The sequence below is a fragment of the Motacilla alba genome, chromosome 5 (assembly GCF_015832195.1).
Source record: "Motacilla alba alba isolate MOTALB_02 chromosome 5, Motacilla_alba_V1.0_pri, whole genome shotgun sequence".
NCBI classification, from domain to species: Eukaryota; Metazoa; Chordata; class Aves; order Passeriformes; family Motacillidae; genus Motacilla; species Motacilla alba.
Genome location: NC_052020.1, coordinates 56,967,124 through 56,981,777, shown reverse-complemented (window position 1 = coordinate 56,981,777; position 14,654 = coordinate 56,967,124). Strand labels below are relative to the sequence as shown.

Sequence of the window (14,654 nt, the reverse complement as noted above, 5' to 3'; positions counted from 1 at the left end):
CCCTGTATTTTGTTGAGCTGGAAGGGTGAATGCCTTAGTAAAACATAACTAAGGATCCTCAATATTAATTTTAAAGTGATAACATGCAGGAAAAAAAAAAATCAACTATCTTCAGGAGCTAAGTAAAAATAACTGTCCTACATTTTTTCAGGGGAGAGGAATGACTTTTAGGAGTCTCAGCTTGAGAGGCCCTGTAAACTGAGTCACTGATGATGAAGCAAAATCCTCTTTGGAGAAGCCTGGTACTGCCCAGACCTCATCAGACCCAGACTGAGCTCCAATGCAGCCCCTGGGGGCTGTTTGTAAGACCTTCCACCATCCTGTGGATCAGATGTTCCATCAGGAAAATAGAAATAAAGGTATCTTATGTCTCCCCAAAAGGCAACCTGAGGAACAGCAGCTTTGTCTCGCCTTCTGTGCTTTCACCATCTCTTGGAAAGCAAAGGGAGATGTTGGCAGAGAGCTGGCCAAGGGAAAGCAAATAGAAACACAGACATTATACAGCAAAACTCCAGGCACAAGTCATGCCAAACTCCTAGTTCCAGTCAATGCCATGTGGATTATGGGCAGGGAAGGGGAAAACTTACTCAGAAAGTGCTGGAAGATGTGGCATTCCCATTTCCAAGATGTTGCTGATATGCTGAAAACTCCCCTTTCTGCTCATTTAGCACAGCTGGAACATTGCAAAAATCAAACCCTCCCTGTGAGTTTTTGGGTTTTTTTTTTTTTTCTTTTGCAAATCAGCACATTCTGCAGCACAGTTTTCTTCCCTTGGCAGGGAGGGAGGGAGGGAGGTGTCAGGAGTTACCATCCAGCTGTGGTGACACCTTGTAGAAACAGTCAGAAGAAATTCCTGAAACCTTTATTGCTGAAGTTCAAGCTTTGGCCAGTGTCTCAGAGGGGCTGTGCCCACCCTCCAGCAGCTGCAGGCAGCTGTCTGCAGGCTGAGGTGGGAAACCCTGCACCAGGTTTTATGCAGATGTCAGAAAAGGAAACAAGTAGTAGAAAATGGAGCAACTAAAGCTGCACCTCTGGGATCAATTCACAGAACCGTGTAGAAAATTGTTCACCAGTGCAGATCACATCAGAAATTATCTTGATGACAAAGAAAAAAAAATAAGCTATTCTGTACATCTTCCTACTCTTTAGGGTGCAATCAGGGCACATCTTCAGCATTGCTATTAGCATTCCTCCACCAAAGAAATCCCAGCAAAGCACTGAGCTCTCATTTTCAAAGATGATGCTGGAAAGCTTCCCAGATTATATATTTTCCTCTTTAATTTATACCTCTGAGGATAATGCTAATCAAGGATGCAGTGAAAGTGGTGAGACATCCCCAGACCCAGGCTGATTTATTAACAGTGGTTGCATTATTCTCACTTGGAGAACAACGTTAGCATCCCAAGATTCCATAAAAAAAGATCCTGCTTGCTGGTAGGTTATCAAATACAAGCTGACAGTGTACTTGCACAGCAGATATGCATAAGTGCAGTGCACAGAATGATTCATCTGCAAAACATCCAGCATGCTAGAAGCTCAATTTAAAGTAGGTTAGAAGAACGATTCATTAAAAAGCAACAGCAGAGAGAGGGGGGGAAAAAAGAAGCCCCAACTCTAAAATCCCCTCCTGGAAATGGTTCACTTCTCAGTCTTTGTTCAGCTCCCTCTCCTCACTTTTGAATAGAGTTTGGATGGCACAGGGAGGGACAAGATGTAAAAATACATGTAGCTAGACAAATATGACACATGCCATCTTCAAGGCCTGCAAGATCCACCAAATATTCCAGGGATTATACATGGTCTGCTTAGCACGTTCAAAGTGGAGGGAGATTGCATTTATTTCACACAGCATTAATCCCCAGGCCTGTCTCCTCAGCTCTGACCTGAACTTCTACTCCACAGCACTGAATTATAAAGGCTAATGTCAAAAGGACTTGGAGGGAAAAAAAAAAAAAAATTCCCAAAATGGCAACTGGCTTTTACGACGATAACTGCTCAGATAATCCTCCATAATCTCCAGTGGTATTTTTTAGGGTAGTGGGAAAAAAAAATAAAAAACACAAGAGAAAAAAAAAATGTACATGACACGGCAATTCTAAAATAGAATAAAGAACTTTGTAGGCTGGAATTAGTGCTTCTGAAATGGAATTTAGGTCTATTTGGAATAAATGTCTTCCTACAAAAGCAAAGGTACTTTTCTAAACAAGGCTGCCAGCCAAATAAGGTGAAACATGAAATGATCTGAGAATAATTTGAAAATATATGCACTTATTTCTAAGATTTCACTATTTTCATTAATACTATTTTAATCTGTGTATCTCTCATGGGAAGGGTTTTTTGTCTGATGACAAATTTCTAAAATAATTTAAATTTCAGGAAATTCAGTCCTTTTTCTTGGCAGCAGAGGTAGGTATGCATTTTCATAGGCAGAGCTCCTATTTCATCCATGCAAAAGTAATCCAGGTTTTACTTAATGACTCCACATCTGTCCATGCAATCAATTAATTGCTTGTTTGACTTTTCAGTCCTGTGTGCAATGTACCCTCATTAAACACTCACAGAACTTTTTACATGGAAAAATAGATACCACCTAAACCACTAAGAATCGACAAAAATCCTCTCTTATGAGCAACAAAAATGCCACTTACCAGCCAATTTGCTATAAGGATTTCTTAGTTAAAGTGATAAACAGAGCTACTGCCCAGAGGTTCCAAACCCATTTTATTTTATTTTATTTTTAATTTAATTTTATTTTGTTTTATTTTATTTTATTTTTTCCCATAAATGATGTGTTCAGAGCAGGTGACTCCTCTGGGATTTTAACCCTCACACATCATCTTGAAGTGTCACCTTTGGGCCCAACACCTTTTCAACGAGCTAATTAAGCTCTGAGAATCACAAATTAGAAACAGAGACTTTCAGGATAACCAGGAAATTCTGAGGAATCAATTCCACGTTCCACTCCAGTGATAATTTGCCAGAGCAGTAGAGAAACCAGCAACTACATAAATGCTGCATTATGTCTTTTCTTAAAGAACTGCAAAAGCTGCAAAAGAGGAATCAGCCTCAGCTTTAGGTTAGCTCTACATCAAAGGCAACTGTCTCCATTTAAATTTAGTGCACAGCAATATTGCAGTTCTGAGCATTTCCTCAATGACGTTTACCAAAGCTATAAACCTTTGTAATAAAAAAGGAAAAAATACCCAAAAAAACCCCAACCCAGCAAACTGACAAACATGCTACATCCTTAGGAATGAGCACGAAACAGGGGATGACAAAACTGCAACACACATTTTTGTAACTTTCATAAGGAGCGGGAGAAGACGTTTCCCGTTTTACTAAAATCAGTCTGCAAATAACAAATGACTGCTGCTGCTATCACACAGCCACACCTGCACGAGCAGCTCAGCTCCCAGCTCAGCTGAAGCGCACGTTTCATTTCCAGCGCGTTGCATCGTGCCCCGCTGCTGAAGTCAACAGCAGTGAAAATATCACGAAGCGCAAAACATCTCCCGTGCACGTGAGCAGCCACTGCATCCCTTTCTACCCCTGCATTCAGGGCATCAAGGGAAAGAGCCAGTTCAGACTGATTGGGATTCAGACCCCTCTGTGCTCCAGTAGCCAGAGGAGAGCTGGGAAAGCTCGTTCCTCATACCAAAAAGCGCATGGAATGCTGCTCCACTGATCAGGGCAGAGATGAGACACGGATCCCCAGCTCTGCTCTGCAGGTTTCACCTCCCAGTGGTGCCCTGGGTGCCTCACACACGGAGAGGGATGCTGCTGACCTGGGTACAGGTGAGTGCTTGAATGGTGCTGGCTGATTTAGAGCAACCTTTGAGCTGTGCTCAGGATCCAGCCCTTTGCCTGCCCAGGAGCTTGGCATTAAAACCATTTCCAAGCAGAGCTGCTCTGCTGGCTCCATGTGCACCAAAACCTGCGTGGGGTGAGGGAGTCCCCACCTTCCTGAGATGCAAAATGATGTTTGTGGGGGGATGGGCCCCTACTTAGGGGATGGATTAGGCCTGTGAATGGCAGAACTCTCTTGCTGATCAGGATGGCTGAGATTTTCGCTTTTCTATTTTTCAGCTTCTGTGCTGCTTTAGTGTGCACTTCTGGGCTTCATTTTAGGAGTAGTAAGCTCACTTCACAGAGTAGGGAGACAAAACAATTCCTTCTCTAGCTGGGGACCAAGGACAAGGGATCCAAATCTCAGGCCCAAGAGCATAAACAACATGGACTGAAGAGAGAAAAACAAAAAGGATGGGATAAACTTCATAAGCTAAAGCTATAATTGGACAGTTAACTCCAATACAGTAAATGGACCAGAACTTATAAAAGTGTGAGACCCCATGACTGATTGTGCATTTTGTGACCATTTTGTGTTCACCTAGGGTGTAGCCCTGGCTGGGCTCTTGTGCTGCCCAAGGTGGATCCATTGAGGCCTTTCAATAAATCCCTGCTTGATTCTTTAATCTGTCTAGTCTCTGTTCTAGGTCAGCCTTCACAAGGCATCAATCACAACCCTTACATGCAGTCTGTCCCTCCAGCAGTTCTTTCACAGGTGCCTCTGAGTGTTTTGGGAGCTGTGGAGGAGCCCAGGCTCAGCAGGAGAACATCAGCAGAAACTCAGATGGCTCAGGCTGTCTGCAGCCCTTCTGTGCACAGCTGTGCTGCAGAGCCTGCCCAGGGTGAGGATTTTTGTTTGGTCACGCAGCCAGTGACTAACGCAGTGCAGGGAAAGCTGGGGATGTCATTTGGATCTGTAACTTCTGCATTTGTGGCTTTGAAATGTCCATGGGGGCTCCAGTGGGGTGAGGGATGGCACCCAGGGCTGTGTTTGGGCTACAAACCCTGGCCAGACTCGGTGTTTCCTCCTTCTCAGCCACAGGGCTCACCCAGGAGCACCCACATGTGCACCCAAGACATGGACTGACAATCTGGACAGGAAAAAAACCCCTCAGAGATGACAAGCACAGGATCCTGAGGGACTGGAAGCAGGAAAGTTTCCAGCCTGACAAAGCTGCCCCATGCATTTGCTTTTTACTGGCCACAGTTAATAAGTCCCTTCAATGTCTTTAAAGCTACAGGCAATAAATCAGCTGCAGTTAATAAATTCGGCCCTGCTGAAAAATAAGCCATAACTCATGTCCTGAATGGCACAGAAAAGCCTCGAGATGACATAATTCTGCAGGTCTGCAGAGTCACCCTGGTGCAGAAAGCATCTTCCCTGCCCCATCACCTCCTGCACCCAAGCAAACGCCCCACTGCAGCCCTGCATCCAGGATGGGAGCCACTGCTGAGAGAGGGAGATGTTGGGAATGCTGCAGCTGTGAATGGCAATTGTGTCCAAATCATCCCTGAAGAAGCAGCTCCCTTTTCTCATACAAGATTTCATGATAGCAGGAGGCTGTATCAAGGGCAGTGAAAGAAATATGCAAGTAACTCTTTCATCAGCTGTTATTTAAATAAAGCTAGGAAAGCCCTCTCTTAAGGAATATTAAAGCACAAAGCCAATGTTTGTGAGGTAACACCTCAATATTTGAAAGTGACAGGCTTATGAAGGATGTAGTCATTTCTAACAAATTTTATTCTCACCTAAAAGCCCATGACAGATCAAAATACACAGCAGCAACATGATTATGATTTTCATTCTAAGTTTTTGATCTCTTTACAGGTTATTTTTCACAGTGCTGTAATGAGATGGGTAAGTGCTGGTGCTTCCATTTGACATGCAACTGTCCTGAAGCAGTCTGGTCTAATGGGTAATAAAGCCAATTTATACATATCTTCTACCTCATTTATTCCTAAATTAAACAAAACATGCTCACCTTTATGCATATACTTAAAACCATCTTAATTTTAATAACAGTTAAGAATGCACTTATGTTCCATAAAATTAGAAGCTTAAATACTTCATTGAAACAAAGAGGGCTGAAAGAGGTGATTAAGGTCCTCTCTATTTCAAGTCTTGCCTTGCAGGTGAGTACCAAGAATTTATTCTCACTGTTGAAGGTAGGAGGTTTCTTGGAGGAATAGACTGACCATACATCAGAAATGTCTTAAAAAACAACACTAAATGTGAGGTGTGCTCCTGAGTGCTGAATCATGCCAACTCTACAGCTTCTCCTAAATTAGAAAAGTAATTGCAAATAATGCTTCATTATTTGAAAGATGGTTTAATATGTGGAGGCCACCTTCTCTTTTGAAAAAAAAAAAAACAAAACCTAACAACAAACAACCTAAGAAAAAACAAGAACCCCCAGAATTTGGTAAGCAGCCCTGATTTAGAAGTAAGAGAATAGCACATGAAGAACAGACATCAATGCTACATTAAAAATGAAAAATCTTAGTGCTTACTTGGCCCATTTTACAGGTACCAGCTACTGAGGAGGGACAGTGAGGGAAATTCCTAAGAAGTCACCCATTTTAAAAACTCCATTCCCTGCTGATGATGTGGACCTGCAGCACAACTCCTTGGTTGTTTCAGGAACCTTGAGATAAAATTCTTGTGCTCTAAATAATTGGGTCTTGGGGTCAACTCAGGCCTCAGGACTGAAAGCAGAGCCTAACTCTAGTCCTGAGCATCCTGGGCCAATCCAGGCCATGCAGCTGGGCCAAGATCCCTCGTGGGAAGGTGTGTGAATGATGAACAGACCTGTGGGATCTGCCCAGACTTTTCAGGGAGGATTGAAACAGAGACAACATGCAGGTATTTTCTGGGGTTGCTGTCCCCACACAGACAGATACCAGCACAATACAGGTTTAATGGTAAAAATAAGGCATCAGATGTGTCATTGAGTGGCATTTCCAGAGCTGAAGAAAAAAGGAGACAGATGTGTCTCCTGGGACCCTTGCAGCAGCGAGAGATAATGAACCACCCAGCCCAGGGGAGATTCACAGCCCAGAAAATACTGGAACTCACAAAACCCAACACCTGCAGTAACTGGGACATCCAAAGCCTCTCCCCTCCACACCATTCTCCTCCTCCCCAAACTCTCCCCCTGAGTTCCTCGTCTATAAATAAATAAAACATTTCATTACTGAGTGATGAAGGTTAAAATAAGGCAGGTGAGTCACCCTCCCTGGTACTACTTTGCTCTTTCATCTACCTCATCCTCTTCCTCAACCCAGTTGCAGCCCTGAAGGCTGAAGAAAATTCATCAGCGTGGCAGTAAAAGCAGGCAGAACTGTCTGCATCCCTGTGAGGAACAGGGAAAAACCAGCTGCATTTTGATCTGTCAGAGCTGGGAACTACGCTGCTGCACAGATTTTATGCCAGGAGTTTTAGGCATGTCTGAGAGCACCCCAAATGCAGAGCATTTCTGGAGAAGCCCAAAAGAAGCCATTGCTCCAACTTTACCCAAGTGAGAATGAAGGATGGTAATTCAATAGGATTTTTGATTTGTTGTTGGGTTTTTTTGTTTGGTTGGTTGGTTTGGGTTGGTTTTTTTTGGTTTTTTTTTTGATGGCTAACTGTGGGTTTAGGCTACTTTTTCAAGCCTCATGAGAATTACAAGAACAGAAAGATCCAAGAAGAAATCCGCTTTGTTTCTGTCCCTCTGCAAAATCTGCTTGCACTAACAAAACACCTGGGAATGGGGAGAACCTCCACCAAAAGGTCTCTGTCCCCTTCACCCACAGCAGTAGATCAGAAATTGTGAGTGGCTGATCCAGACAGCAGAGGAAAAACTAAATTCAGTTCTCTAAATCAGAAAGGACTAAAATGTTGATAGAATTGGCATGAATGGGCATGACTCTTCCAAATTGAGACTAAATCTGGCCTCAGGTGGTTCAATCTGAGCAGGATTGCCTGGCAGTTCAGGACACATTTCCAAACACCTGCTGAGGCTCCCCTGTGTCATGCTTAGGTCAGTGAATCCAACATATCAAGACTTTTCCACAGCAACTTGAAAAAATTAGGGTTTGAGTCTTGGCCTTTCCAGTGTGGTGGCTTTGAGCAGCACATTGCTATGGATGTTTGGGGAGAGGGAGATCTTCCTAGGGCAACACCTGGGAAGGGGTGGGAAGGCCACAAAGAGCCATTTGTCTGGGGGAATCTGCTGCTTTTGTCCATGGTCTGACATCCCAAAAAGTGTCAGTGCCAAACCCAAGCAGTGCAGACATTCATGTCCATGCCTGCTTCTCTCCAGCCAGGTGAACCACGGGGCTCTCAACCTGCCTGAAAACCATCAGAAATCTCTTTCATGAGGTGCAAAGCTGCCAGTAGCTGGAAAGAAACCATAAACTGAGATCCACTGGTGCAGCATTATCCATGCAAATTGAGGCTTATGGCAGGAGCGCCTCACTGCAGTCCCTTGCAGGCACAGGGTAGGGTTGGTGGGTATCTCATGGTGAGAACCCAGGTATGCAGCACACACCTTCAAACCCAGCCTCTACAAATCATGGGAATTAGAAAGGGTTTTTTTAAATGGTCTTTACTTAAAGCACTGACATTAGAGATTGTCCTCATCATGGAGCAGTGGGAGCCGACACCCCTCATGGTATTCTGTGTTCTATCTGCCCCTATCAGAGCATGAAGCACTCCTGGGATTTGGTCTCCCACTGCTCCTCAGCAGGCAGAGGCTGTTCCTCAACTCATCTGCCTCGCCCAGGCAGCTCAGAGTCCCTCACTGGCACACACCAAAGGGCTGCTGTTATTCCCACGAGCACAGGGCTTCCACGCCACTGAGGCACCTCAGGGGATCCCAGCCAACCCCTGGATGCTGTTCCAGAAGGGTTCCCACAGGCCATATTCACCATCCATCGTGTCCCAGTAGCCATGTCCCAGTTATTCATGCCATCCCCTGTGGCACTGGCCTCCTCTCCTTTGGGCAGCTGGTCCCCACATGTGACCTGGCTTTGGAGGCAGCTGGAAATGGGCCAGGATTGCCAGGGATGTCCTGACTGCTGTGGCTTGTCTGAAGGCCTGGAGGGAGCAGGAGCTGGAAGCTCTCTAATATCAGCTGCATGGACATGGGGGCCGAACACCACTCATCCATCGCCCTGCAGACACCCACCCATGCACCAGGCTGCATGAAATTTCCCAAATCCTTACACAGGGATCACCATTTGTAAGAGTTCCTGCCCTTTCCCTGCTATTTTTCCCTGAAGAACACATCCAGCATGGAGGTACAGTCCATTCTCCATTTTGCCATTTCTCTGGAGAAAACCATATGTATTTATCCTGGGGAACGCCTGTTAGCTGTGTCATATTTTTGGAAATAATTCCTCTCCAGGGATTTTAATCACTGTTGGTGCATAAAAATAAAATAACAGAATCTGTGACCAGATGGTGTGTTGGGTGACATGGGGCTCTCTTCACCAACATGTAATTCCTCACCAGCCCTTCAGGACCGCTTCCCTCACCAGTCCTTGCAAGAGCTGCCTGCAAGGTCCTCTCACCCTGAACCAAATTCATTTTTGGGAAGGAGGAAAACTTTGAGGCATCTGAGGAAGAGAGACTTTTTCAGCAAAATTCAGGGGCCAAGGAAAAAAGCAAGAGAAACAGCCTTATCTCTAGTCAGAAGCTACTGGAGTTTATCTTCATTGGAGCCCTGCAAGAGGAGAGGATGATGAGGGATCTGCAGCTCCCTGTCGCCCTGACTTTGCTTGAGCAATCTCTGAGCTTTCCACTCCTCGTGGGAATTTTTTTCTGCAGTCTCAATCACTGCTGATTTTGGTTGATCCAAAGAATGGGGAGTGAAATCCATTGCTTTTCATCATTCAGAAACCACTCACCAGGTTTTGACACAAAGCCAGCTTGGCTCAAAGCTGGGCCCACGGCCAGCTTGAAAATATTCCTGAACCTTTCAACAATCCCTGGCTGGTTTTCAAACTTAAAACAAAAGCCAAGATCAGGGAAAGTTTGCAAATTTTTAGGTTGTATTAAAAAAAAAATCTGCACAACCTGTGATAAATTCCCCCCATTTGTTTTCAGTTATTTTCATGCTGAGAGAATCTCCCAGACTCCAGACCCTGCTCTTGCCTCAGAAAGCATAACCATGGTTTTCACAAAAAAAAAAAAAAAAAAAAAAAAAAGACCGGTCTGACAGGTGTGGAGGAAGATACAGGATGTGCTGGGAAGCTACCTGAAAATTATTCTGTCCAGTTCACTCTTGCTTGGATGGATTGCTCCTTGTCTAAAGTGTCCCTAGATAGCTCATTCTGTCAGGAGTGTTTGAGTTTATGGCAGATTATGGCAGTGTTGTAAAAAGCTGGAGCTATGTGTCTCCTGCTGGGTCCATTCCTATGGCTTAGGAACAGGCAGGAATCTCTCTCTGAGCAGGAGAAATAAAGAGTTTTCAGAAAAGCTTGACAGTTTCAGATATTCAACAATATGACAGTCTTCTTATTCAGAAACTTATGAATACTTAGTCACACAGAGAGAACAAGGAAATTATTTACTTCCCCCGGTGAAGGGGGCGGGAGTCGTGGCTCTCTAGGTAGTGTGGAGCAGAAATACAGCTGCTGCAGCCACAAACAGAGGGAGACTGCAGGGCTGCACTGCCTGGGATGCTGCTCTGTCTGCCACGCTCGGCCAGACACGCACACAGCCACACAACAGTTCTTTATTGAACAGGGAAAACAAAATGGGAAATGTCTAAAGCACGTTACTACTCTTCCAGTACTGCTGATTTGACAGCCTGAGAGTCCACAGCCAGCAAACACCAAAAAAAGATCTGTATCACTCATTGCCTCCACCTTGCCACAGTTTGACACAAGCAAACAAACACGCCTAAAACCCCTTTGCAAAGGATTACAAAAGCTGAAAAATTTCTTTGCATCTCTTTTTTTTCCTTCTTTCTTTCCTTTTTTTCTGTTTTCTTTCTTCTTTTTCCTTCCTTTCTGTCTCTCCATTCTGCATTCTCTAAGTGCAAATCTACAGCCATGTCAAGCCTGAAGAAGCCTTCATTAATTGTAAGCTGTTCCACAGTGTTTCCATTTAATGGTGATTTACACAGTTTAAGAGACCACCCCTCTTTGTTCTGTATGCTAAGATTCAGCATGGCCATATTTTTATCCATCAGTGAACAAAAAAATGCTCACAAGATTCTTCTTCCCTGCTCTTTGTGTCATTATATGGTTGAGGCAGCCCTACCTGGAGACCCCAGTCCTGCCCCTCTTCACACACACTCACACAGCCTGACATCCCCAGCCCTCTGCCTCCAGCAGAAAGTCACGTTTCACAACCCAACACTCAGCCCAGCGAATGAGCAGCACATCAGCAGATGAGCTGCCTGCCCAGAGCTACAAAACAGCAAAACATTTCCCACATCAGCTGAGGGGTGTTAGATCCCGTTTCACCGCTGAGCTCGGTCACATCAGGCAGACAGACAGGCAGCAGGGACACATCCACGTCGGGAGCACACGCGGGAGCCAACGCACACTCAGACCCCGCGGAACCACGCGTGCGGGTGTGAGCAGAGCAGCACGCACAGCCACGCAGACTGTGCTGCTCCTGGCCGGCTGCTCTTTGTGCTGATTGACTGGAGGGGATTAGAAGGGACTCAGCCCAAAAACGCGGCTCCTAATGCTCCTGCAGCTATTGCATAACAGAGATCGATTCCTGTCCCGAGCCCTGACCCTCAACTTACTCAAGACAAGTTTAATGCTTCAGGCTCTGTAATGGAAACATCTACTTCCCAGTGAGATGGGATGCCTCAGCTCCCCCAGGGCTGGCGTTTCTGGCTGTTTGGGTTCTCTGACAGACAGCAGTGGGAAAGAAAGTAGGGAATTGACACCAAGAAGGAAAGAGAGTCATTTTTCCCCAAACATTTCTACCAGAAGCTATGGGGAGCTGAAGCCTCCTGGGGTCCATTAACAGATATACACCTGCTGTTAATGCACCTACTAAAGAAAGCAACCCTAAACCAAGGGAAATTGAACACACCCCAAAAAGAAACTGAAAATCACTGAACCTGCAGACCCTAAACTGAATGCACCTGAAGTCAAACACACCTCGGTGCCCAAAAGGTGGAAAACACAGCAAGCAAGAAGTCCACAAATAAATGAACAAGTCCCAAAAGCATGCACAAAATGTACAAACACTTCAGAATAGGCACTCCATGAAAAGCTGCACGTTGAAATATTATAAGTGGCCATGCAGGAATTCCAGGTGCATGGGGGATGGCTGAAGTAACTCCATTGAGATCTGTCACTCCAGATGTGAACAGGTGTATGACAAATGAGGACAAATCCACATCAAGTCAGGTGAAATCAAATGCCTTTCAACATTTGCCTGAAATCTGGTTGTCTTGTGCCTAACAAACTGCAGAGAGCTTTAGGGAACTTGGCTGCCTCCTGCGTCCCCCCTCCCCCACATCAGCAAAAAATAACTATTTGTAAAGGCCGCAATTCCTCGTTATTTTCTGTTTCCCTACATGCGCTCACTAACTCGCTAGCAATGTTTCCAAGCAGCCAGGCTGGGAGGAAAACAGAGGAAGCGTCAGGAACGAGACAACCGGGAGAAGCTGCTGCCAGGGCCCCTTTGTTGAGCATCCCTGGGTACCCCTCGCCTTTTACCTGGGGATGCAGTCGCCATGGCAACGGGCGGGTGTTCCCTGGCGGAGCCGAAACCCAGCTGTTCCCGCTGCTGAGCCCCATCTCCATCCCGCAGCGGAGCCCCAGTCGCGTACTGGTCCGCCCCGTCCGCAGCCCAGTGCACCCCAGCGCCCGCCAGCAGCAGGTCCTGGGGGTCCGGCGGGGCTGACATGCTGCCTGCAAGGCGGCCGCTGATCTCCGGCTCTCGGGATGCAGCGGGGGCCACCGGGAGGGCTGCGGTGGCCGCCGGGCTGGCTGGTGCTGCGGCCGCGCTGGGGTCTGGCCGGCTGCGGGGACCGGGAGCCGCCGCCGCCGCCGCCGCTGCCGTATCTCCGCTAGCGCTTATTACGCAGGTGAAAATGGCTTGTTAGTCGGAGCCTTCCAGCCCTTGCGTCACCCTGTGGCTGGCATATCACAGGGCAGGAATCTGCCAGCCGGGCTGCTGCTCTCCCCCGTTTAACCGCTTCGGCAGGGTAGGCATCGGTTTGTGCGGGTAAGGGAAGAAATGCCCCCCCGGCAGGCGGGCACACGCCTCCCCGTCCCCTCCCGCAGCCCCCCTCCTCCGCATCCCTGCGCTCCGGAGCATCCCGCAGGCGCCGCAGCCGGGCACGGCCCCGCGCCCGCCGGGAGAGCCGCGGCTCCTCCCGCAGCGCCGGGCTCGGCCGATGGGGCACAGAGCTCTCCGCAAGCCCACCCGAAAACCGGCCCGGTCCTCCTCTCTCCGCCAGCCCCCAACCCAACGCTTTGCCCCGGATTTGTTTACGCGGTCGGCTCCTCTCTGTTTGCAGCCGCGCTGGATCGCAGCTTATTGGCACTTGTCAAAATAAACTCACAGCAGGTGTCTGTGTGCCTTCTTTTTTTTTTTTTTTTTTTGTTTTGTTTTGGGGGGTTTTGTTTGGTTTTTTCTTTTTTTAATTTTTTTTGTTGTGCCATTATATTTGCTTGCTTACTGCCTTGCAAAAGTCATGTGTGTGTACCAAGGCGATGAGAAATGTCAGAGATTTTTGCTGTCAGCGAGAGCAGCAGCAGCATGAGATACAGCAAAGGTGCAAGCACAGGGCAGGGTCTGTGCTTTCACACAATCTGTGCCACTTCTGAGGTGAAAGGGACACCTTTCACTTTTCCTTTCACCTAGGAAGTTAGGGACAAGCTCCCTTGCTGTCCTTTTACAGATGAGGAAATGAACTCAGGTAAAGGGTATGGGATCATTCCTGCCTTGCACAGAGTTCTGGCACTGGCAGGTCAAGGAAACAAATTCCCTGCCTTGCAGAAGGGCCTCTCTCTTGCAGTGTGACAGGTCAAGCTACAAAGTGGAGTGTAATTGCCCCAGCCAGAAGATTCCATCCCCGCCTGGCTCTCTGCCTGTTGCAGCAGTGGATCTCCAGCTGTGATCTCTATGTCAGCATCCCTAGGCAGCCCACAGCAAGCTTATGCTTGGGTTTGAAAACTGAACATGTTTCCACTTTTTCCAGACAAGGGGGGAGGAAATCCAGGGGAAGACCTCAACACAAGATGAAAAGCCTCAAAAGCAGCCTTGAGGATTTCCATAGGTGTTATCTTCCCAGGGAATTGCCACGCTTATCCTTGCTATATCCTGCTGCTGCCTGAGAATCATAGAATGGTTTGGGATGAAAGGAACCTAAGAGAGCAAAGACCATCTAGTTCCACTCCCTGCCATGGGCAGGGACACCTTCCGCTAGGCCAGGTTGCTTCAAGCCCAATCCAACGTGGCCTGGAACACTGCCAGGGATGGGGCAGCCACAGCTTCTCTGGACAGTGGGGCCAGGGCCTCAGCAGCCTCACAGCCAAGAACATGCCCGGGCTAATCAGATTTTCTTTATTTCAAGATAGGACATGTTTGCTGCAGATCAGCAGCAATGATTTTAGTCATCGTGGTTATAACACCAAAACCCATCCCAAACCATCAGGGTTTAACTCATGAGCAAAGGAGATTAATTTTCCAAATTCATGATTCCCCCTTTGACATACACAATGTCTGATCATGATTTCAGTGAGATTCTGATGATGTCAACACTGATATTAATGAAATTAATAACATAAATATGTTTTGTTTTTAATAATATGTCTTCTCTTAGTTCTTAATGCACATCCTT

General features: G+C 46.6%; 1 protein-coding gene across 1 annotated transcript in view; it reads right to left on the bottom strand.

The window, feature by feature from the left end:
- Positions 1 to 13,078, bottom strand: part of RTN1 (reticulon 1) — a 117,290-nt gene extending 104,212 nt beyond the window's left edge. Inside the window, exon 1 of the mRNA XM_038137886.1 lies at positions 12,523 to 13,078. Coding sequence (XP_037993814.1) covers positions 12,523 to 12,712 — 190 coding nt within the window. The 5' untranslated portion in view covers positions 12,713 to 13,078. The remainder of the gene's footprint in view (positions 1 to 12,522) is intronic.
- Positions 13,079 to 14,654: the final 1,576 nt, after the last annotated feature.